Below are 21,650 nucleotides of genomic sequence, written 5' to 3'. Positions count from 1 at the left end.
CCATTTACTTTCTAGATAATCTACAAGTAAGATGGATCGTTGTATAGATCACCAGCTTGATGCAGAGTATGCGCTACGACGCATATACACAGTAGTACTCCGTACTTTCACTTGGTACTCTGTCGATGCACAGAAGAGCATTGAGTGGTCCTGTTTGGACTGGTGGTCCACCAACATCATGATGTAGAATCAACTGGAAATAGCAACGATCCGCTCAATTAAGTTCAGCAGTCGGCCGACTCGTCAAGAATACCGAAATCTCATCGAGAATCGTCCCCAGCGTGGCGGAATGACGTCCCTGGAATCCTCTTCTTCTACAGTGTACGGAATACAATTATACAGCATGTTTTTGTCCGATCGCCATCGTGTATCGCGGACATGAGATACTGAGGATTAGAACAGGCGGCAACTACAAAACATACCGACCGTCATTGCCGGCCATCAACAGAGATTCCCAGGAAGCGTAGCGCCAAGATCCCTTACCGTTGGAGTTTTCCGCGGAACAGCGCCGGACTTCCACCCGCTCGAATAGCATTCTTGATGCGGTCGAGCTGGACTGAACCAAGGAAAAAAAACCATCAGAGTTGAGGGAGGCAAGGTTCCGGTCGGTTGGCGCTGAAGCCATGTGGATCTGACGTCGGCACCAGATCTTTGAATGCTCACACAAATGAATATCAACAATCAGAAGGCAAGTTGAGGGATCCCATTTCTGTTCTCCTCATCCCCACTGCTGACCTGGCTCTCACTTTCTACTGTATAGTATTTAGTTTACTAGTTGATAAAGAAACAATAGTCATCATAACAGGAAGGTAGCCAATATTGTCATCATCAGAACTGGGGGCGCGGTCCAGTACCCAAGCAGTGCCACGGCGAAATTCTCAATCTCTTGCGTTCCCTCACGCATTGAAGCACAACAGCTCCGGCCACTGCAAACTATTCATTCCCACACCCCCTGCTGTCTTCCCTCCCATTTATTCCAACCTGCTGTTCCGTCGGGACTGGTCCGATGTCAAATCTGTAGTGTGAGAAGTGACGGTTGATAGGTCGTCGTACTTTCGGGGACTCTACCTTGGTCCCTGAAGGGGTATGACGACGGGGATTGAGGGGTCGCACAGCGCGTTCACAAAGCAGTAGAGGAATGGAGCTCTGTCTATCCGATGGGGGGATGCATCTGTGTTGGACCAGTCGAGTCGGTCAGAGTCTAGACAACTTCCTCTCCAGTCCCCACTAGTCCCCTCTCCGAGTTCCCTTGTTCGTCCGGCTTCTCTGTTCGTCTCCATCCTCGCTTGCTGTGTTGGAGACGGCCGATGTGCAGCCGTTGAAACCTGTCTGAGGGAGGATTCAGACATCCACCACACACAACTGCGACTTGGATATCATCATCCGGCGCGTGTTTCTATTCGAACCATCCCAGTCGACTCTGTTGCCGAGCAGCTCACGGATTAGCACATACGAACACTAACTACTACTACTGCTACAACTTATCACTTTCCGGAGTAGCCATTCGACCGCGTGTCTTCTCCGACCCACGATGGCCACAGAAGCCCAAAGAACAATTGCGAGCCATGGCCACTGAAGCCCGATCCATGGTTCCCCAGCCACGCAGCGAAACGGAGCCCTCAGAAGCCTGTCTGAGTTAGTGTAAACCCGACGATCACCCTGACTGTGGTTCTGTGGTTCTGTGGTTTTAGCCTGTTGGTTCTGGTTTTCTCTCTCCAAAATCTTTTCCCTGTTTCCTTTCTTTTTTCTATTTTTTGCCCATCGACAGCCCTAAAACTGGCCTGTCAGATGGCTGGGTCGACAGGGAAAAATTGGGCCCAGTCAGCAGGCTAGATAGCTCCGATAGAAGGAGAATTAGTGACGATGGGCTAAGACTGCGATCCAATGGATCGACTGGGGCAACGTTCTAAAGGAAAAAAGGTCGACTGGATGCTGTCAAAAAAGAAAAAAACCGGGCCTCATTTGTCAAGTGTCACAAGAAGATTTTCATCGCATCGCGCCGTGTAGAATATTAGCTATCAATAATGAAGCAACATTCCTGACACACACACACGCATTCTCTCTCCCTCCTCTTGCGCTGGGTTGTAGACATTGTTGTCATTGTTGCTATTTGCCTATACGTGCTTTGTCTGTGCTCCCAGATCTCTTTCATTCTCTCTCTCTCATCGCCTCCTCTTTTCGTCTTTTCTCCTCATCTTTCCCCTCTCCTCGCCCCCTCATCAGTTACTCGACTCTCTTCTCTTCTCTTGCTCTCTAGTACACATCATATCTTCTCATCCTTTCCGATTCCTAGATTCCTAATCGCCCTTTCTTCTCCCCTCCCCAAGCATTCCTTCAACATCCTCCCTTTCCCCCTCCAACCTCCAACCTTCCCCCCCCCTTGAGTCGGATCCTGTAACCTCACCGCAATCATCAGCCTCCGATTGACTGCGGCCCACTGTGCTGTCAGCCGCGTCCTTTGGGCTTCACGAACAATCCCGGCCAGTTGTTCGTTGACTGGGTGCTCCGACAGGCTCCACGTCTTTGTCTGCCCTACCAGCGCGAACGGATTCTCAGCGTCTCCTTCCTTCAGGCCGTACTTCTTCAATCCGGGCCAAGCCTGTCAGTCAATCAATCAATCTCAAGCAGTCAGCGTCAGTCAGGAAGCCTGTCAGTTGCGCTTTCTCTTTCTCTCCTCTATCCATCAGAGCCTGTCGCTGCTTCTGTTACTGCAAGGCAATCTCGCGATTCCACCGCCACGCCACCACGTCACAGACCAACCTCGTTCCTCGTGAACAATAAGGACGCTCTTCCCGGGCTCGTGGTGTCTCTTTGGTCCGATCGATCGTCCTTTTCTTTTTTTTCCCCATCCACACTCTCTCTTTCTCGCTTCTTTGAACCGCCTTTTCTTGGTAGTTCAAACAAACAAAAGAAAATACATCTCCCCGCCGGTCTGGGCAATCAATCGAACACCGGATGATGTTCCGTCCGCCTTCAAATCGACTCCGTTCTGTCCTCCCCTGCGTTTCGCGTTGTTCCTCCTCACGTCCGTTTCGCCCTGTTCCGGCACGTGAAGTGGAAGCCTCACCATCTGCGCGATCTTCAGTCACCGCCAGCCTGACTACCACGCCAGTAGTCTTGACTCGTCCATCATGTTAAAACCCGCTCAGTTTCTAGATACCAGACGGCGCGATAGTTTTGAAACCATGGCTGAGTCGTCCCCGTCATCTCGCCAGCCTCCGTCGCCCTGGACCACCAACTCCTCCACGCCTGTTTCACCCGCTGTGTCTCTCTTTTCTGCCAAGGGCCACACGCGGTTTTCCAGCTCGGTTTCGTCCCTGGTTTCATCCCCAGGACACGGGAACTCGATGGAGAGCTCGTCGCGGAATCCCTTGACAGGAGTGAAGGAAGAACCCTGTGGGTCTCAGCCCAGGGACCTCGAGGAGGATTATTTCCGTATGTTACTTGCCCTTGCTCCCAGCCCCCGTGCCTTTCCTTTTTCTCCTGCTTTATTCTCCGATGTTCGTCTACTCGTTCGCTAATCGACTTCTGCTCTACAGAACACTTTGACCAAGGCCTGTCGGTCGCCGAAGATTCATACTACGCATCTTTCGATGCTTCTGACAGCTACGATCTAACGGATGCCGGCATGGATCTTACACATTCGCCTAGGAATCGACGTTCCGACAGTATCTCCGCCCGGGGTCTTTCACGCATCGGCTCCCGAATCTCCACCATCTCCACTCGCTGGAAGCCCAAACGTGCCTCCGATGGCCTGGACGGTGCAGATGTATTCGCAACACAGCTGCGTTCCCGCACTAATTCAGCATCATCCGCCATAGCCAGTCCTACTACAGGTTCTTTCACTCGCGTCAACTCAATGCAGGTTCCTCCCTCACCTGCCAGGACTATCTTTGAGGAGGCCATTAGCGAGGCCGGCACGCAACCCATTGACATCAGCAAAGCCAACCGGTACAGCCAGGAAGAGGATTCGGCCCCTCAAGCAACGACTCCCCTACTGCCACCGTTCATGGGCGATGAACCATCCTACCAGACCGCGTCCCGCGTCCATTCTCCGTTACAATCCCCTTCAGTAGCCGACAACATGGTAGATGATGGCCCAGTTGTCTGCAGCGCTGTCGCAGATTTGCGGTTGGCAGACTTGCCCTCGCCACCCCTCTCGTCCAAGCCATCTGTCTCATCATTCAATCGTCCACGAGCCAGTACGGTACGGACGGTCTCGGGAGACGCGCCTCCATTCACGCTTTCCGACCCAAATGACGAATGGGCGAACAGACTCGGTCATGCCAACTTTACCATCCAGCCGGAGCCTTATGTACCCGAGACCTGTGACCTGGGAGCGTTTGGACAGCTGCGCGCAGATTGGGACTTGGCTCAGTGCAACTTCATGCGGCATCTCGTCCGGACTGGTGAACATTATGGGGTTACTTCCACGATCTACAAGCTCACAGAGGAGAAATGGGAATCCATCAACCGCGAATGGCGCCGCCATCATGAGGCGATGCTGTCTGAGCTAGAAGTGACAGAAGGACCCCGTCTGAGTTTGATGAAGTTCCACTGTGACCCTTGTGACCCGGTCAAGATCCCACGCCTTCACGACGACAAGTTCCCCGAGCTGGGCGATGGCGAGATCGTGGGTCCTATGAAAATCGCCCCAGCAGCAAATGGATCCGGACTATGTCGCACCCGTTCGTTGAAACGCAACTTTGTCAAGTTCTTCCAGGATCTCGTTATACGGTCCTGATTCGACCGCCTTGACACGAACATGGAAACATTTAATGACCATAGACAGACTGCGGGAGGCTTACGATGTATACCATCTTACGACTTTTATTAACGCCTCTCGAACGATTGATTCAGTGAATGATGACTTATGCCTCTCCTATAGTATACATGTTTCGACGGATATGTTTTATCTTTTTCTTTTCCTGTTTCTGTTCATGATCTGTGATTGCATAATGATGACTGATGACCTGAGCACCTGCGACTACTGACTCGCAGAGTGCAGTCCGTTCCTTAATGTTTGATCTCTCTGCATATGTACCCCTCTTCCCCTGTTGTCGAAATACTTGTTCGCGCCAACATGTATTGATAATGCTGTACACTGCCCAGCATCTCCTTTGTGTGTGTTCACTCTGCCGGCGATGCATTCCTTGCGTCATTGTCCTTGGCACAAAAATCAACCGTTGGGTTGCACCGTCGAATGATTGAAGAGGGGAGGTGTGTATGCGTGTGTTCTGTATGGATGCAAAGACAGGGGAATGAGGGGAGCATAAAGCAGAAGAAGAATTACGGTTGAAAGCAAAAGTGGCTGGGTTACCAAGCGAAAAGGGAAGCGAAACCATTGCAAGGGCGCTTCTGGTGTTCTGTTCTGTCTTATACCCCAAGGCATGGTTCTTCATTCATTTATCCTACTTGAAATTCTACGGCCCGCTGTTCCCTGATACATACTAGAACTGTTTTGCTGTCTCCTTGCACCAAAAAGCCCAAAAGCATACCTACTATAGATATTTGCCTGTTCTCTGTTTGCGTTTCTGTACACTCAACTGTGTGTATATATACCGATACTACTAGATACTACTTAACTAGACCTACATATAAATAACTACTACATCTTAGTACTACTCAGGTGATGCCTTCCAACGGATAATTATGGTTCCCGCCCTTGCTGCCCACATGCAATGCATATGCAGTGTACTTTTGTTCCCCCTCCTCAATGATACATGCAGTAGTAATAGTCATGGTTACTCAAACCCCCAAAGGGCCAGCCAGCCAGCCAGCCAGCCAGGGTCAGGTCATACCAGTCGCCTGATGCATGCGCGGGGTCGACCGTCTTTTCCCATCACCCCCCTCCTCCCTTTCGACAGCCACCCGAATCGAGTAACTCGTACCGCACATGTCGCCTAGACTAAGTACTGGCTTAGTTAGCTGGTGGCTAGCTAGCTAGCTAGCTAGTCTGGCAGATCGCTCGTTCATCCATTGATATTGATTTTCTTCAGTCATGCATGCATTTTTCATTGCCGCTAGATACTGTAGATGGTTGGTAGAATGCCTAGAACAGGCTAGATCAGCCCTGTCTTTACGTATGACTGACTACGTAGGCAGCAGCAGTACTCTGTAGCAGCAGCAGCAGGTAACTAGACTTGTTTATGGGTAGAAGTTGAAATGAGCTGTGTTCCCATGTTTGCTTTCATATGGGGCCATGAGGCATGAACGATGGTTGGTTGGTCGGTTGGTTGTTTAGATACTACTACACAGAGAGTTGTCTCTACACCCAATACTGACCCCATAATCTTTTGGCGTTTTCGTCTCCTCGGAAGCGGAATTCCACGCGTATTATGTCCTGGAACCCTTCTTCCATTAAAGGTTCTTTGAATCGGCGGAGGAAATCTCCAAAGGCAATTCCGGGGAGAAGGGTGCGTGATTCGGGGTTCTATGATTCGATGGAGGTTAGTATTGAGTATGATTTACATCAGTTGTTGTAATGGTGTATGTATGCATGTATGGGTATAGGTGTGTTTGATGATCCGATAACATGTCACGATACACGTGTGACCGTTGGGAAAGATGGTGCTATCACCACCACCTCCCTTCGAACAACTCGAAAAGGGAACAATGAGGACAGTCTATGGTTTTGGGTAGGAGGGGGTGCGGGGTGGAAGGGGACAATGGGGATGCAGTGCACGCGCATCTTCATCTCGCACGGACTTACCAAGGTTTGATTTGCGGCACGGACCGCATTATTATGCCGGCAGAGGGCGGGGGAAGCTGTGAAATAGACACAGCGAATCGGGACGTTGAATTCCTTAGCGACTTCTACCCACTGGGATCTGGTTTCCGGGTCGGCATTGGTGTTGTCTGTGCTTTTGATCAGCGAAGAAATCTAATCGTTCGTGCATTTGCAAAGTCACTGTAGGTACTTGAAGGAGAAGCGGGGAGGGATGGATCGCAATATGGGCTAGGGTTGGTGTAGCCTGGCTAGACTCGAGCCCGAGAAATCGACATCGTAGACCGTCGAAGTGTCAATGCAAGGGTTGGGTGGGTTGGTCTCTTGGGGAAAAGGTTGCCCCGTTCCCAACGTTCACGTACCGACAACCACAGATCTACCGGCTGCAAGGTGTTCCTTCGCCACTTTGATGCATTTAGGGCGCTGTGGTGAGCGGTTGGTTAGCTGATAGATTATGCAATCTTGGTAGTACATAGATGTGGGTAGGTCGTTGAGGTGTATAGCTGCTGCGCGAGCGAAGCCACTGCCACTTTTTGGGCTTGGCGTAGAAGGGTGTGTTGGAAGAAGGTAACCCGTATAAAGTTTGGTAGAGACAATAAAGAAGACGTACAGTCTTAAGAAGGTCTTGGTTGACTCGTTCGTATTTCAACGGTTCCAGGTATTCCCAGTAGAACGAGGATTTGCCCGCACCAGGGCTGCCGCAAAATATCACCAGCTCGAGGGGGCTCTGGCGAGAGAAAGGTGGCGCCACTGCATCATGCAAGACAAGTTGTCAATAGGGTATTCTGATGGTCGATTCGCAATCACCCCAAGCATGGGGACTCACCATCGTCGGTTGGCTCTGCTTGCAGGTAAATCGTCGGATCGAACGGTTCCACGAGGGGCTCGGGGTCAGCATTGAGGAAGAACTCCTCGGGCGTCTTGAAAGGTACTTTGATATTAAGAGCAAATCCGCTTGAACCGCCGTTAGCGTATAAAGTCCGTGGGTTGCTTTCGAAAGGCCAGCCTTACCGGTCGACCATGGAATGGTCGTTTAGCCGTCCAGCAGCGTCCCCTACAAAAATGGACTCTGACAGATTGACTCCTGACACATCGAAGTCATAGTCGTCCAGCATCTCTTTCCATAGACCTGTCCTGGGTTTCCTATATTCGTCATCTTCGGTGGCTGCATATACACTTAGTGGGATGTCCAGTTGCTTCATGACGGCCGACACCCTCTCCTTGAAGTTGACAAGGCTTTTAGAGTCGCTCTGGCCTTTCTTGAGATCTTTCTTGAGACTGATCTTCTTTTGATTCGTTACGACCACCACGTAGTATCTGCAAAGAAGAGAGATCAATATCCTGTTGTCCGGAAGCAGTCCGATCAAGGAACTAGAAGGCAACCGACTACATACCCATTGTCGTTCAACTCCTTGAGCTTCCCAGGTATCGTATCATGCCACCACTTCCAGTCTGACCCATTCCTGGGGAACGTATTTCCAGAGGCTGTCGAGACAAGCGTTGAATCCTAGGTGCGATCACCTAGTCAGTCTCGAGCTCGCGTAATGATAAACCGTAAATTCACCTAACGGCTTCGTTCTAAACTGACCAGGTCAAATGCTGCGATTCTGGGCTTCTCTGTACTTTTCTTGTGACTCGAATCCGAAGTATACTTGCCAATGACCGCACTGTTGTTGACAATCCGCCAGGTGATCTGTTCGGGCTTTTTCTGAGAAGTCGGGGTAAAGAAGGAGGAAACAGCCTTTTCTTAGGTTTATCAGTTTCATTAGTATAAAATAGAACGAGACAAAATAGGTGTGCCTTACTAGTTATGGTAGACTCAACCTTCCTTTTGAGTGGAGGCGGCGATATAGCTCGAGTGGGGGAAGCTGTACGTTTCACGCCCCCACCGCCGGCCATCCTGAGATACTGGAGTCTGGAGATAATCTTGGATATGTCTGTCAGGTACTGTGGTCTTGATTGCAGCAAATGAGAAAGAATCTGCGACTAGATGGCTCGAACTGGTGTCGGGTTCAAAAGCGGAAGTCGACGCGCTGACGCGCGCCTTAAACTTCGCGAAGTCACATGCTTATATTGACGGCTCATTGCACCCATACAAAGATGGATGCTACAACTGCACCGCTGTCATCCAACTATGTGTATGCTTTCAGCTCAAGCTTGCTTTCTCTCTTAAGAAAGACAAAAAAAAAAAAAAAAAAAAAAAAAAAAAAAAAAAAAAAAAAAAAAAAAAAAAAGGACAAAAGAAACTTAACAATATTCACTTCGGCTCCTAATGACAGATTTTGAATTTCGAATGAGTTATCTACTGGGAGCCATCAACTCCGGGGTATATAGCACTGCTAAAAAGATATCATAATACATGATTACTTCGCTCGCGTATCCAGAGACAGCCGGTCCGCCATTTCTAGACGGACAGCCGACTTGAGCTGCTCGCGAAGCCCGAACAAATGCTGCGAAGCCGTCCTCATCATCTCCTGATTCCCGCCATCCTGGACGGTGATAGCAGCTTGCAGGACATAGCTCCCTGTCCGTTCCAGCGGTGAGAGCTCCTGATACGCAGGCAGCTGCCGACGAGGTCCATGTGATTCCTGCGCCCCAGTCGGGTAAAGCAGGACACGGTGTAGGAAGATAACGATGTCATTGAGAACAAAGACATCTCCTTCCACCACGTACTCAGTGACAAAGCTGAACCCAGTTTGTCAGCCGACTAGGACCAATCAAGATACGGAGGAGCTGATATAACCCCGAATGGCATGGGAAGCTACTAACCTATAACCCCAGGCATTCATGGGCGCCGTGATATCACCTTTAGGCAGCGTGGCACTAGCCATCAGCCGAGCAGTTACCGCGGATCGAGTGCCTGCCTCGGGGATATCTCTAAATTCGAGTTTCCAGGGCTGATCCTCATAACTGTAAGAAGACGAAGATGACGATGGCTTCTCCTCCAATCCGGACATGGAGACATCTGGATCTCCCGACGAGGAAGGGTTCCCGCCAAAGTCGGCTTTGGCCACGGGACCGACTACTTGGGTGTAGAACATGCCTCCATTGAGCATCTTATTAAGGCGCTGCAATTCGACACCCTGCAGATCTTGACTGGCCCCAACCCGGGTGTTGGTCAAGCCTGGCTTGCGGTAGGCCTTGAAAACCAAGCGTCTTTCCAGGCGGTGACGGGGTTGCATGGCCGTCAACCCGGCCAGCTGTTGAAGAAGCTCATGATGCTGGTGCGCGGGAACCGAGGCGAAGAGCAGAAGCTCATGCATAATCACAAGAAGAAGAACCGGGGTGGGAATCGAGACGAATAAGAATAGAAATCGGGGGTCGTTCAAGCCTGTCTGTAGCTCCCTTAGCTCCGGCCAGCTTGCTCAGGGAAAGACGGGAACACAATCAGGCAAATCAGGCAAAAAGCACGGGTGAAGTCGGGTCGGAGACTCCTTCCGAGTGTCCACTTATGTTCCGGCCGGTAAGTTATGCTGTTATGGTACGGTTACTGCCGGACGAGTCGATAATTCAGTAGTACGTACTCCGTAGTAACACAATAATGCCAATCCACTTTTGGCTGGCGGAAAACGCGTGGGGAGATAACAATCATGTGATATCACGCGATTGCAACTCCGAGCGAATAACCAGGGATTCGAATGTGAGCGGCAAATGCTAGAATGGCAAAGTTTGGGGGGAAAAGGAACAATAGTCAAGCATAAAGATTTTAGATTTAAACTTTATGAATTTTTTTTTCCTTTCCCTGTTCATCTTGATAAATGCTTAACTTGTGTGTTGAAAATTTCCCCTTTTGGACAGGCTAGTTGGGGTAGACTCTTTTCATCCGAGCAAATGCCAAGATGGGGGGAGGGGAAAGGAATGACTAGTGAAGTTGAGTTGCCCTCCTTCCCAAGGCTTGCGGGGGTCAGATCCCGGAAGGTAAAAAGTACAGTCTTACACACAAAGAGAGTGTGTGCATTGTGCATGTGTGAGGGGGATCACGCCAGACTACGGTGATGTTCTCCGCTCAGGTGATCTGAGATAAGAGAGATACAGAGGAGTTACACCAACTGGAGCACAACGTCCTCCGGGGAATCCTACGAATGAGGGGAACGCGAAAGAGACGTGCAGTGAAAGCGTCGGGAGGAAAGGCGATTCGAGAGCAGCACCGATGCAGGTCCCCCAAACTCACTGGCCAGTCAGGCACGGGTCTTCCTTCACCGGGAATGCGGGTTTGGGCAAGGATCGGGGCCGTCGGCGAGTATCATCAGGTGTCAATCATCCTAACACTAACAGTCTATCTGATTTGGGGAAAAGATGGGGAAAATGATGTCGTCGCTATCGAATTGGCGATGAGCAGCTAGTCAAACGTTAGGTCTCTGATCATACCACAAGCAGCATAGACAAGACGTCCAAGGAATAGTAATCGTGCCAGATTGATGGATGGGAAGGCAAAAGTCCGGATCATAAAATCCGGCGGCGGGTTTCTCGTTAATAACCCGTATTACTCCATACCACCAAGCTTGCTTATCAAAACCCACACCCTCGCTTCCGCTCCGACCCTCGTCGGCATTTTCCTCTCCTCCTCCTCATTCATTCCTCTTCCCTTTCCCCTCCAGTCTTTCCAATTCCTCCTGCTCTTTTTCCTTCCTCCAGACAGCCTTCTGTACAGTCCTTGCCACTTTTCCTTTTCCCCCTACAAAAATATATAGGCCTTCTGTGTCCTTGTCGTGGAGAATTGCCTGCCTTCCAAACTTCCTCTTCCACTTCCAACAAACAACTTATTAATCGCTTAATTCGGTCGCGTCGGACACCAGCGGTTTCTCTCGATTCCTCGCTCTCCATCCTCACGACTACCTTATAATCTATAAACCCCCTACCTTCTTTCTTCCCACCATTCAAAATGCGTGCCACTTTTGCTCTGCGCAGCGCTGCCCGCACCCCCCTCATCCGGTTCCTCGGCCGGCGTTCCGTGCCTCGTATGTATTCCAACCCCGTCAACTCTACGCGCCTGCTCCTTGTGTCTAACATGACCATCTACAGAGTCCGTTGACCACACCCCCCGTCCTCACCCCGCTTCTCCTTCCGGAATCCTCCCGGACTCCTTCGCCGCCTACCGTATCAAGGCTCAGCAGCACGGCCCTCTTGGCCGTGCCTCTTTCTCTCAGGGCATTGGCCGCAGCTCTGGTGCATCTCTGGGCCCCGTTCAGCCTAAGCAGGGTGAATTTTTCGACCGCGACGAGCTTCCTGCTCGCTTCCACCGTCTTCCTTGGTCCGAGGCTGAGATTGAGGCCATTGAGACCGGCGGTGCCAGCCTGTTCGCTTAGATCCTTCCGGATATCACTCAACGAGAGATGACGCAACGGTAGCGGTCACGGTTTGGTGATTGACGAAACACTATCGTGTTAAAATAGAGTACGACCATTGGCTTGGGGCCGTGGCAGCCGTTGTTCTCTCCAAATTCAACCATGGAGTAACAGGCGAGTTGTGGGGCCTGGTTCGTCTCGCATTATCGGAACTTGGATGGTACCGTAATCAGGGACTGGGAGCACCGTCGCATACTGGTGATGGGTCGTTTGTTGGCATTGTCCAACCAGGAGCTGCTTCCGTCCCTGCTCTTCTTCGATGGCTTCTTTTTCATGCTTTTCTTTTCGGTCACGGCGCTGGTGGTTGCTTGTTTCGGAGCTTAGCGGTTTGGATTACTTGTACTTGGGGCGCGACACATGACGGATGCTTTCTTGTTGTCTGGCTGGGGCTTGCTGAGATATCTTCGGATTTCTGTGCATAGATGGTTGTTTCATTCGGATCCAAAAGTCTGCTGCATGTTGGACTATTCTCGTTTTACGGGGCCTTTTGAGTTCTTCCCTGAGGTTCATTAGTACTAAATACTGGGGCTCGAGGAGACCTTGAATACAATCAATCAAATTAACAGGACACTCCGCAGTTACGTAGTCTACTGTAGAGAGATACTGGTCATCCATCTGCTATTCTGCCGGACTGCTGCGGGCAGATGTCATGACACGTGCCCGTGTTCTTAGCGTCAACTGCTGCCACGCAACAACAATCTCCTATACAACTCCCATCGATTCACGCGTCTCCAACATCACGTCAGGTCTCAAATAAGACATCGATCGAGACCAAATAATTACGCGCCACATAATGGCGCCTAAAGAGGACAGCACCGCAATAACCTTCACCGAGGTGGACGAGGTTAACCATCCTACCGCAACCTACATTTACTCCGAGCCCGCAGCGGGCCCTGCACATCGTGAGCATGGCAAGAAACATGGAGAGAATTGGGGACGCGTGGATGTGGCAGTTAGTGATGACCAATGTTACCCAAATCCGCGCACCAGGCTGCAAAGCTGTCGTTCCAATTTAACCAATTTCCTGCTAGCATGCTTCCTCCACTGCTCCGGCAGCTTGGTCTTCAAAGAGCGTTCAAGACTTTCTAGTTGAGGTCTTCCTTCCTGCTGGATATCCCCACAGTGTCACAGATGACTATGCGCCGTAAGATACTGTTGATTTTATCACCCTAGCATTGGGCTCTGCTAATTCATACAGATACCAATTGTTTGTATGTCAAATGCGTCAAGCGTACCATACCAGCCCCTATCAGACTAGACAGCTAATTCACGAAGGACTCTCTCCAAGCCTTCAGCAGCTCGATTGCTGGCCTCCTATCCTCGAGAGCGGTGCTGCAAGGTTGGTGGCTGCTCTAATTCCACCCAACAACTGGTCCCCAGGAAATCCTGTTCTAACAGCCCTTAGGCGTTGGAGTTGGCAACGCCGATGCCTCCCCCACCGCAGCCCTACTGCTGCACATCCTCCAAGATACCTCTGGCCGTATCGCGACGATCCTCTTCGCGCACCGGGTCGGTACTGCTCTCGAGCCAGAATGCAAGATGTACCGGCTTGCAGCGGACATCTTTAACGATCTAGCAATGATCCTTGACTGTCTCTCACCAATGATCCCTGCAGGTGCTCCTCGAGTCACCGTACTCAGCACAGCAGGTGTGCTTCGCGCTTTATGCGGAGTAGCAGGGGGGAGTTCCAAGGCGAGTCTAAGTGCACATTTCTCTCGCTGGGGGAACCTCGCTGAGGTCAATGCCGTAAGTGAATCAATCAACCTTTATTCGAACCCTGCGCCTAGGCCGCGATCACTGACTTCTTGTCAACAGAAAGATTCGTCGCAAGAGACAATCATATCACTCATCGGAATGCTCGTAAGCCAGGACCCTAGTTACTACAACTCATCTTCTCCAGAGCGAGCCTGACCAAGAAACACACAGGTCGGCTCCTTCGTCGTCTCCCGCGTGACAAGTTTCTCCACTACCTGGATATGCCTCTTGATACTTCAGGCCCTGCACCTCAGTCTCAATTATGCGGCCGTCCGCTCCGTCCAAATGACCAGTCTCAACAGGCAGCGAGCAAACATCGTCTTCTCAACCCTCCTAAACACCGACCCAGACCTCACACGACTCCTCCACCCAGAGCCATCCAAACAGCAACAAACCCCTGCACAACACTCCCACCAACCGCCCTCCTGGAAGACCCTAACCCCAGCCCAAGTCTCCAAGAAAGAGAAAATCTTCGAAACAGACGGCATCCTCCGCTGGTCCCCAACAATGAAACCCCCTCAAACCCTTGGTTACTGCCGTATAGGCATCTCCCTGCACCAATTCCTCTCTTCCACCGCACCATCCAGCAGCACACGATCAACAACCTCCTCTCGATCCCTCCGAACCCCAGTCCCAATACCCCAACTCACCACCCTCTTCAGCAAAGAAGACTACATCCTCTACCTCACCAACAGCAGCAGAAGCAGCAAAAAGAACCCAACATGGCACGCAAACATCCTGCTCAAGAATACTACTACCAGTCAATCCCAGCTCAAGGCATGGGCGCATGCCTTGCTGGCTGCAAGGGTCTTGTCGACGTCATCAGCAGCGACAGCAGACTCCACCAGTACCTCAGACCAGGTAGAAACTACGATGAATGTACTGGAGCGGACGTTAGAGTTCCTGAATGAAGGCTCGAGGTTCAATCGGTATACTACTGCATTGATCGATAATGGCTGGGATTTGAGCATTGCTGCGTTGGAAACCAGATCGGGAAGGAGAGTCGTGGTGTAATTTTTTTAGGCATTGCTGTCCGCCTGTCTATCTGCCTGACTATGACTGGTTAATTACCTAGTGTACTTGTGTGTAGGTTAGTGACGGAGTTGTAGGATAAAAGATAGTAAATATTTTGAGACGATCGCTACATACGTGTGGAAACTGTAGGTAGGAAGAAGTATGAATGATGGGTGAGAAAAAGGGTTCCATACCAGATTGTTTACCTTCTGACAAGACAGTTTAGTCTATAATCTACTGGACCCTACATTTTGGGCACTGAAAAAAGAATATTCAGAGATAAAAAGCATCCAATCCATGGGTATCTATCGACCAGTACACAGTGATGCCAATGCTAATGCTAATGCAAAGTGTGATGCTAAAACACGGAGGAGAAGGAAATAAGGAAACAGCATATGAAAGAAAAGCACCTCATATGCCATCCCAAGAAAGACAATGCAATCATGCCCTTCGAACAGAAGGGGGATAAGAACAACTCCCATGCACGCGCACATCAACAGAATGTCACTCGACACCCCACACAACCCCCCTTGAAAGATTTCAATATGGATACAGACACAAAACGCCAAGAGAGATAACAGACAACCACCACCCCCGTTTTGGAAAAAAAAAAAGGACAAACCCCCCAAGTCTATATGTTTTTGTTGATGACAAATGGAATGATGCACGCTTGGTCGCTTGCTTCGATGCAAGTGGGAAAACAAAGGGCAAAAAGAACATGAGACAGAACGCCGAGTTATGCTTAAATCATAATGCACATGCATTACACCGTCCACTCGTAGTCAATGAGTCAATGCGACATATTCGCTCAATAACCGAGAGATCAATCATATATGCGATATCAGGTTATGCAGATCGGATCATGCGGTCTAGCCGATGCGGTGAGAGGGGGAGAGATCAGGATGCCATTTTCGGCGGTCCGACGAGAATAGCGAGCGAGGGAGTGAGTGTTGAGGGATATCATCAGAGCTTTGACGCTCTGCCAGATAGGGTGTGATTTCGGTAAGGTTGTTGTTGGCCGGTTCTGAACGGCCAGTCATTCGTCCATGCCAGAAAACTTGAAATGTTGGTTGCCGGAGCCTCCGTGGCCCGAGCGCTTTTTGAAGCCCAACTTCAGTCCCATCTTTTTCCATGGGTTGTCGGTGCGCTTCGGGCTGTGGGCCAAGTGCATGCAATGGGGATCACTGGAAGGCGGCGTAGTCGGCGGTGTCATTGGTTCGCCTACACTGGCGCTCGATTGCAGGCTTCCCGAGTCATCAGTCAAAGCTCCAGACGCGGAATCTCCGCTGGCGTTGGAGACTTGTCCCAAAGTCCGATGGCCGACCTTGCCCATCGAAGTCATTGCACTCAAGGAGAAGTTCGAGCGGCTAGGCGGAGAACCGACGGACACCGGCGATCCCAGATCTTTGGAAGACTGGGGGGACTGCCGTCTCCTCTTCGATCGACCCCGACTGGCCGTGTGCTCGTCGAAGCTCGAATTCGATACGACGGTGATATCGTCCTCATGGGGAAACAGCGGCTCCGATAGCGGCAAGACGTGAGCGGTCGAGGCATGCGAGTTGAGGAACGGCAGGAAGATCGACTCCTCCATCAAATCGTGGACGAGTTTTACGGCAGCGTCCAGGGTTTCGGGAAGCGGAGGGTTCGGTAGGTTGGCGTGTCGAAGGATGTCATCCCGGACCTCGCTGGAGACGTTGATCTCCCGTGGCGATCCGGGCAGGATGTAAGCAGTCAACAGTCGCTGCCAGAGCATACGCAGATGCTGGCTGCCGGTGCAGTCGGTGACGATAGGCGATTCATTCAGCTGGCGGCTCAGGGCATCGTACGTTTCCCGGTACCGCTTGGCCTCCAGGGTGAATTCCAAGGTCTCCAGACAGTGATTCTGCGAGAGATAGGCCATAAAGGCGCTGAGGGTGTAGGGGGCAGGTGCAGTGTTGGCCAGCACCTCATCTAATGAGGGACGCATGGGACAGAAAGCACCCGGAGGAACCGTCAAACTCAGCGGACGCGAACCGGAGGAGTCCATGTCCTCGTCCGACTCGCTGTCCGATGAGGAAGACGTAGGAGAAAGCTCAGGTGTAGTGCTGGGAGTATGGTGTCGGAAGAGTATGGGAGGATGCAGGGTCTTCTTTTTAAGCATCGCGTACAGCGTGCGTCGGTCACTGGGGTACGGCGCAGGTGTAGTGAAGCCCCGAAATCCACCTCGTTGGTGCTGTAATCCTCCGAGACAGCCCAAGCAGTGAATCCGGTACTTCGCCAGTCTCGGATGTTGGATGGCCACCCTTTCCGGAGAGGCCAGACTCGTCGATAAGCGAAGCCGTGTTTCAGATGGTGAAGCGTAAAGAGAGACAGCGCGACGGTGAGGCGGCACTGAGAGGGAAGACAGGCTGAGGCGAGACCCGGCGATAAGGTGGTAACAGTAGTGGTGGTGGTGGTAGTAAGTAGTGCAAGGTAGAGAGTTGAGTAGATAAGGGAAGACCTCAGTTAGTGAAGGATTGAGATCTGTTTGGTGGACAAAGGATTGATTAGTCGTGTCGATGTCCCGCAGCAAGGGTATAGGCAACAGCGGCGGTTTTCCAGAAGGGTCAGAGAAGACGGGGGTTGTGTGTATATGAGAGGAAAGTCGGTAATTGGGAAATTTGGGGGCAGGAAAAAGTAAAAAAACGGCTGTTAATAATAAGAGACCGGACTAAGGCCAGGCACAGCGATAGTAAAGGGGAATTGAGAAAAGAAAAGAGGATGATGACGCCACAGAAGACACAGCCGAATGGCAGAGGAGAGAGAGTAAGAGAGGGGAGGGGGGAAAGACTGGTGAGTATTCAAATAAGAGGGCCAGCCATATCCAGAGCGTGAGAGTTAAGAGAGACACACAGAGAGAGAGAAGAGTGGAAGAGTGGAAGAAACAAGGCAGGACGGGCCAGTGGTGGGTGGAGTGAGGTGATGCCGATCAGGACCCCTTCAAAAGTTCTCAGAACCTGCACGGAAGCGTCGAGCACCCGGGGGGAAAAGAGACTGAGACTGAGAGACTCAAGAGAGAAGAGGGTGGTGGTGGGGCGGGGGGGCGCGCCGCACAGGAAGGTGAGTAAGTGGAGTGGAGAGAGCGCGAGAGAGAGAAAGAAAGAGAGGGGGGCCAGAAAGTGAAAATCGAGAAGCCAGTGGGTGGATTTGCTGGATTTGCTGGCCCACAGGAACAACCGGCGGCCCAAGATTTCCTCACTTCCAGAGCCCATCCACGTTGGCTGGAAGTGGATGTTCTCCCTCTGCAATTCCCATGGGAACCTCGCCTTTCCCACCACGAATCACCGCTGACGAGACTTCCCGGTCGATCGTACCCAGGATGAGCCCCAGCCTATCACGCCAAACTGGATGGAGCCCCTCCAGCCAGTCACAGTTGCAGCTCAAAAGAATAATGCCACCCACCCCCCAAAACGTAAAAGTAAAAATCAGAAGGGGCAAGAGAAAGCAGGGAAAATCGAAAATGATTCAAAAAAGAAAATCGTCACTTTTGGAGAGGCAGAGAGCGGGCTGCGAATTTCTTTGTCTCCTCCTTCCCAATTCGGCTTTTTTTTTTTCTTTTTCTTTTTTCTTTTTCTTTCTTTTTTCCCCTTCTGATTTTCCTTTTTTCTTTTCTTTCTAATTCCCTAATTCCGCTTATTCTTCATTATAGAGAGAAGAATTTAAAGCAGGATGGGGAAGAAAGACCAGCAGGAAAAAGATTCCATGCTGATCATGAAAGCAAAGATGACTGACTGACTGACCCCGGACAGACTTTCTAGAACCACAGACAAACTCACACACACACAGGATGAGGACTACGCGGCTAGTAGATAGCAAAAGAGGCATGGCCAACCAGGAGAGAATCACGTCATGCTCCTAAGGCATGCCTCAGACACTAGCCCAGGGAGTGACTCGCAAACATTGCAACCCAAAAGGATCTGAGAGACCAAAAGGTGGAGACCGTGAATGGAAATTGGCTCCCGTCGCTGGTCCTGAATGGATCACCAGGACGCGCGATGGATCTCCGCCCGATGAAGTAATCCAGAGTTCCAGCTGCTGGATGTGAGGCCGAATGTGGATCCATAGCAACGCAAGTTTAGCGTTGGGTCAGTCAGTCAAACTCGTTGTTGCAAGGTCATGTTGTGTGGTATGTGCTGCTGCTGCTGCCGCCGCTAACTACTCAATTCCCATCACGGTCCCGAAGGTGGTGTGGAATATAAAACCGACCATGGTGGATCCTGGCGCTTGTGTGTTCTGCCCTTCAAAGTGAATGACTCGTTGGGCCCTCTCTCTCTCTCTCGCTCTCAGCTCTGTGGATTCCCATCTGCCTTGGCTTGTCGCGTAGTGCTCACTACCACTATGGCTGCGGTTGTTGCTATGATGATATGGACCAGGTCGATCGATCGATCGACCGGCGGACCCCAAAGCAATATCCCGTCATGGATTGCAGTTGAAACAGCATAGTGGAGCGACCGAAAATATGACAAGCACAATGGGGTAACAACATAGCCAACACAAAATCAAGAAATAACATTAAAATAAACCAGAAAAGGAAGGGGCCAAAGGAATGGACCCAAAACCGTAAAGAAATTGAGGGAAATAGTTAAAAGGGAAATGAGAAAAAAAAAAGAAAAAAGAAAAGAAAGTCGCTTTCTAGAAAGAATGAAGGAGAAACCAATGTCGTTCACTCACCATGCGTCAATTGAAATGCGACCTCCCGCAACAGAATATCCGTAGAAGGAGACCGGCAGCAAGGGGGCGGTCGCCAAAACGCGCGTTCCACGCCAATATATCTCAACGGTGCAGCAACGAGGATGGGGTAGGGGGGAAAAAAATCGCTCAGGGCTGATCAAAAATGATAGATAGCGGAGCTTATGTAGGTTGCAGGCGAGTAAAAGTAGGCAGGCAGGCAAGCAAGCCGAACAAGCAGACGTGGAGTTTAATGTATGTATGTTTGCTGTAGGTATTCAACGCCCGGTACACAGAAGTAGAAAGGTGAATGTGATATATGATATGATGCACCCTACAGCACAAGCGAGATTCCGCAACGGAAGAAGAATAGTAGAACAAAATTAGAAACTTAAAGACGGCAACAACTCATTTAGGCGCCCAGGAACCGGATTTCTTGCAGCTTTTGTATGGAGAAGGCGCCTGCGTTCAATGCAGAAAGCTTTGATCAAGTTGATTGCCTGATGCGGTTTGGGAGGGGACGAGAAAAGACTACAGTAAGAGGTGGTGGCAACTGGGCTCGTATGTGCCAGTCTGGACTCGATCGCAGTCCGCCGTAGCCCCAGCGCAGGATCGAATCGAACGAGCTAAGAACCTTAGGCTACGGAGTACATGTACCTGAGCCCTCCCGGTGACCGCAGCAGGTCGCAGAGGTACCAGCTACATACATACAAAGACACACACTGTCAGCAAACAAGCTGGGGTTTGCATTGCCGCTGTGCTTGAAACCCACACACAACTGAGCCAATGCCAGATGGAAGAGCTGCCTAGATGCAATGGTGAGCTCGTTAATTAGTCCAGCCCAGATGTGTTGTCGCATCCACGCATCCACAAGACACATGGCCATCTACTTGGCGCGATGATACTTTAGTAGTGAGTAGAAAGACGAAGTTCCGCCCACTACCACCGGAACGGCGAAACAAAGCATACTATTACCACGCCCGAACGGAGTACTCCGAGCATTGTTTTTAAATCCTTTATACAATTGAAAAATCCATGTTCACCTAACCCTCACCGTGAATGTGCTTCCCACCGATACGATACTAGCTGTACCAATCCGGAGTCGGAGAACAACTCTCCGGATGGCCCCCCCTCTCAACGGACGATAATGATGAATATGATCTCAAAGGCGCACGACGGCCTGACGGTGTCGTGCAGAGCGGCCACCCCGCAATGATTGGTCAAGCTGGCGCAGGATCTACAGGATGCCAAGCAGGCTGTGCAGCGAAAAAGGCAAGGGGGGAAAGGGATACATTCATGAGGGTTCCACCCGAAGACCGAAGGCAGAGAGAGGGAGAGGGAGAGTAGAGATTTGAGAGCTTGCAGGGTGGCATTGATTGTGTACTCTGTAGAGAGAGAGTTTACGCCTTATGAGTGCAAGTCAGACATCCAATGGAACAATTTCGAAACCAGCTGCAGCAAAAGCAATTCCCTACTAACAACCTTCCTCCTGTGCAGTAGCGTGTAGAAGGTGGTGGTGGTAATGGGCGGATCTGCAAGCCGACGAGGGGTGTGTGTGGTTGCAGACAAAAGAGACACCAGCAGATAGGAGCAGCACAAGCTGCGTGCTACTGTTCTTCGCGGAGTCAATCGCGGAGTCGACTGCTCCAGTTATGGGGTAAATAACTAGTGCCATGCTACGCTGGAATAGTTCTAGTACAGGAAAACAACATCGTGCTAAGCGCCATCAGCTTCTGAGCGCCAATTCCGATTATTACCCAGGAGATTAACCCCCATCCACATCCTTTGCAACGTCCAATCCTAGGGGCGGAACGGCTGGACGGCGTGGTATCACCAGTAATGACCCTAGTCCGGGGATGTGTTTAGTGGCTTTCCCCAAACGCGCCTGCAAGGGCCTGCAGAAATGCAGCATACTGGTGTATGTGTCACAGGAGACTGGTGGTGGTAACGGTTAACGAGAAGAAGCGCATCCTCCGATCCCGGTCGTGGTCGCGGACTCAGTGCCAAATTCCGGGTGATTGATTTCATCATTGCAAACCGTTGTCGGGAAACTAGCCGACAAAGAAAAAAAGAACAAAAAAAAAAAAAAAAAAAAAACGGAAAACTGGAATTTCTAACCTTTT

General features: G+C 50.8%; 9 protein-coding genes across 9 annotated transcripts; 3 read left to right on the top strand and 6 right to left on the bottom strand.

Moving 5' to 3' along the window:
* Positions 1–214: 214 nt before the first annotated feature.
* Positions 215–3,070, bottom strand: BDQ94DRAFT_160342 (uncharacterized protein; the record flags this gene model as incomplete). The annotated part of the gene is made up of 8 exons (XM_026769205.1): positions 215–306; positions 515–556; positions 645–649; positions 804–926; positions 1,069–1,325; positions 1,489–1,671; positions 2,369–2,599; positions 2,951–3,070. 8 exons carry the CDS (start codon positions 3,068–3,070, stop codon positions 215–217), a joined length of 1,053 nt encoding a protein of 350 aa, XP_026625018.1.
* A 61-nt stretch (positions 3,071–3,131) lies between these two features.
* BDQ94DRAFT_160341 (uncharacterized protein) lies at positions 3,132–4,744 on the top strand (the record flags this gene model as incomplete). The annotated part of the gene is made up of 2 exons (XM_026769204.1): positions 3,132–3,435; positions 3,540–4,744. The coding sequence occupies 2 exons, from the start codon at positions 3,132–3,134 to the stop codon at positions 4,742–4,744; spliced, it is 1,509 nt and encodes a 502-aa protein (XP_026625017.1).
* Positions 4,745–4,808: 64 nt separating this feature from the next.
* BDQ94DRAFT_54084 (uncharacterized protein) lies at positions 4,809–5,595 on the bottom strand. The gene has a single exon (XM_026776015.1). It carries the CDS (start codon positions 5,400–5,402, stop codon positions 4,872–4,874), a length of 531 nt encoding a protein of 176 aa, XP_026625016.1. The 5' UTR covers positions 5,403–5,595; the 3' UTR covers positions 4,809–4,871.
* Positions 5,596–6,268: 673 nt separating this feature from the next.
* Positions 6,269–8,626, bottom strand: BDQ94DRAFT_160340 (putative DNA 3'-phosphatase Tpp1; the record flags this gene model as incomplete). Its single annotated transcript, XM_026769203.1, has 9 exons — positions 6,269–6,433; positions 6,713–6,858; positions 7,090–7,171; positions 7,338–7,477; positions 7,554–7,681; positions 7,739–8,044; positions 8,122–8,234; positions 8,316–8,473; positions 8,533–8,626. The coding sequence occupies 9 exons, from the start codon at positions 8,624–8,626 to the stop codon at positions 6,269–6,271; spliced, it is 1,332 nt and encodes a 443-aa protein (XP_026625015.1).
* A 464-nt stretch (positions 8,627–9,090) lies between these two features.
* On the bottom strand, positions 9,091–9,990 carry BDQ94DRAFT_160339 (mediator of RNA polymerase II transcription subunit 18; the record flags this gene model as incomplete). Its single annotated transcript, XM_026769202.1, has 2 exons — positions 9,091–9,412; positions 9,497–9,990. The coding sequence occupies 2 exons, from the start codon at positions 9,988–9,990 to the stop codon at positions 9,091–9,093; spliced, it is 816 nt and encodes a 271-aa protein (XP_026625014.1).
* A 1,524-nt stretch (positions 9,991–11,514) lies between these two features.
* On the top strand, positions 11,515–12,219 carry BDQ94DRAFT_54017 (alpha-ketoglutarate dehydrogenase subunit KGD4). Its single transcript, XM_026776014.1, has 2 exons — positions 11,515–11,685; positions 11,750–12,219. Exons 1-2 carry the CDS (start codon positions 11,610–11,612, stop codon positions 12,031–12,033), a joined length of 360 nt encoding a protein of 119 aa, XP_026625013.1. The 5' UTR covers positions 11,515–11,609; the 3' UTR covers positions 12,034–12,219.
* A 646-nt stretch (positions 12,220–12,865) lies between these two features.
* Positions 12,866–14,841, top strand: BDQ94DRAFT_171663 (RUS1 family protein; the record flags this gene model as incomplete). Its single annotated transcript, XM_026771811.1, has 7 exons — positions 12,866–13,024; positions 13,104–13,216; positions 13,271–13,283; positions 13,348–13,411; positions 13,478–13,818; positions 13,888–13,932; positions 13,999–14,841. 7 exons carry the CDS (start codon positions 12,866–12,868, stop codon positions 14,839–14,841), a joined length of 1,578 nt encoding a protein of 525 aa, XP_026625012.1.
* A 265-nt stretch (positions 14,842–15,106) lies between these two features.
* On the bottom strand, positions 15,107–15,741 carry BDQ94DRAFT_54001 (uncharacterized protein). Its single transcript, XM_026776012.1, has one exon. The coding sequence runs from the start codon at positions 15,603–15,605 to the stop codon at positions 15,147–15,149; it is 459 nt and encodes a 152-aa protein (XP_026625011.1). The 5' UTR covers positions 15,606–15,741; the 3' UTR covers positions 15,107–15,146.
* On the bottom strand, positions 15,742–17,320 carry BDQ94DRAFT_54000 (regulator of G-protein signaling domain-containing protein). Its single transcript, XM_026776011.1, has one exon. It carries the CDS (start codon positions 16,979–16,981, stop codon positions 15,878–15,880), a length of 1,104 nt encoding a protein of 367 aa, XP_026625010.1. The 5' UTR covers positions 16,982–17,320; the 3' UTR covers positions 15,742–15,877.
* Positions 17,321–21,650: the final 4,330 nt, after the last annotated feature.

The sequence above is a fragment of the Aspergillus welwitschiae genome, assembly GCF_003344945.1.
Source record: "Aspergillus welwitschiae strain CBS 139.54b unplaced genomic scaffold BDQ94scaffold_21, whole genome shotgun sequence".
Classification (NCBI taxonomy): domain Eukaryota; kingdom Fungi; phylum Ascomycota; class Eurotiomycetes; order Eurotiales; family Aspergillaceae; genus Aspergillus; species Aspergillus welwitschiae.
Note: the sequence above shows the minus strand (reverse complement) of the source record. Positions and strands in the feature narration are given on the sequence as shown.

Excerpts from the sequence above, each read along its gene's own strand:
- BDQ94DRAFT_54084 (XM_026776015.1), bottom strand. The coding sequence starts at position 5,402 with ATGAAGAACCATGCCTTGGGGTATAAGACAGAACAGAACACCAGAAGC.
- BDQ94DRAFT_54017 (XM_026776014.1), top strand. The coding sequence starts at position 11,610 with ATGCGTGCCACTTTTGCTCTGCGCAGCGCTGCCCGCACCCCCCTCATC. Across the intron at positions 11,686-11,749 it reads CGGCCGGCGTTCCGTGCCTC|AGTCCGTTGACCACACCCCC; the intron begins GTATGTATTCCA and ends GACCATCTACAG.
- BDQ94DRAFT_54001 (XM_026776012.1), bottom strand. The coding sequence starts at position 15,605 with ATGCATGTGCATTATGATTTAAGCATAACTCGGCGTTCTGTCTCATGT.
- BDQ94DRAFT_54000 (XM_026776011.1), bottom strand. The coding sequence starts at position 16,981 with ATGCTTAAAAAGAAGACCCTGCATCCTCCCATACTCTTCCGACACCAT.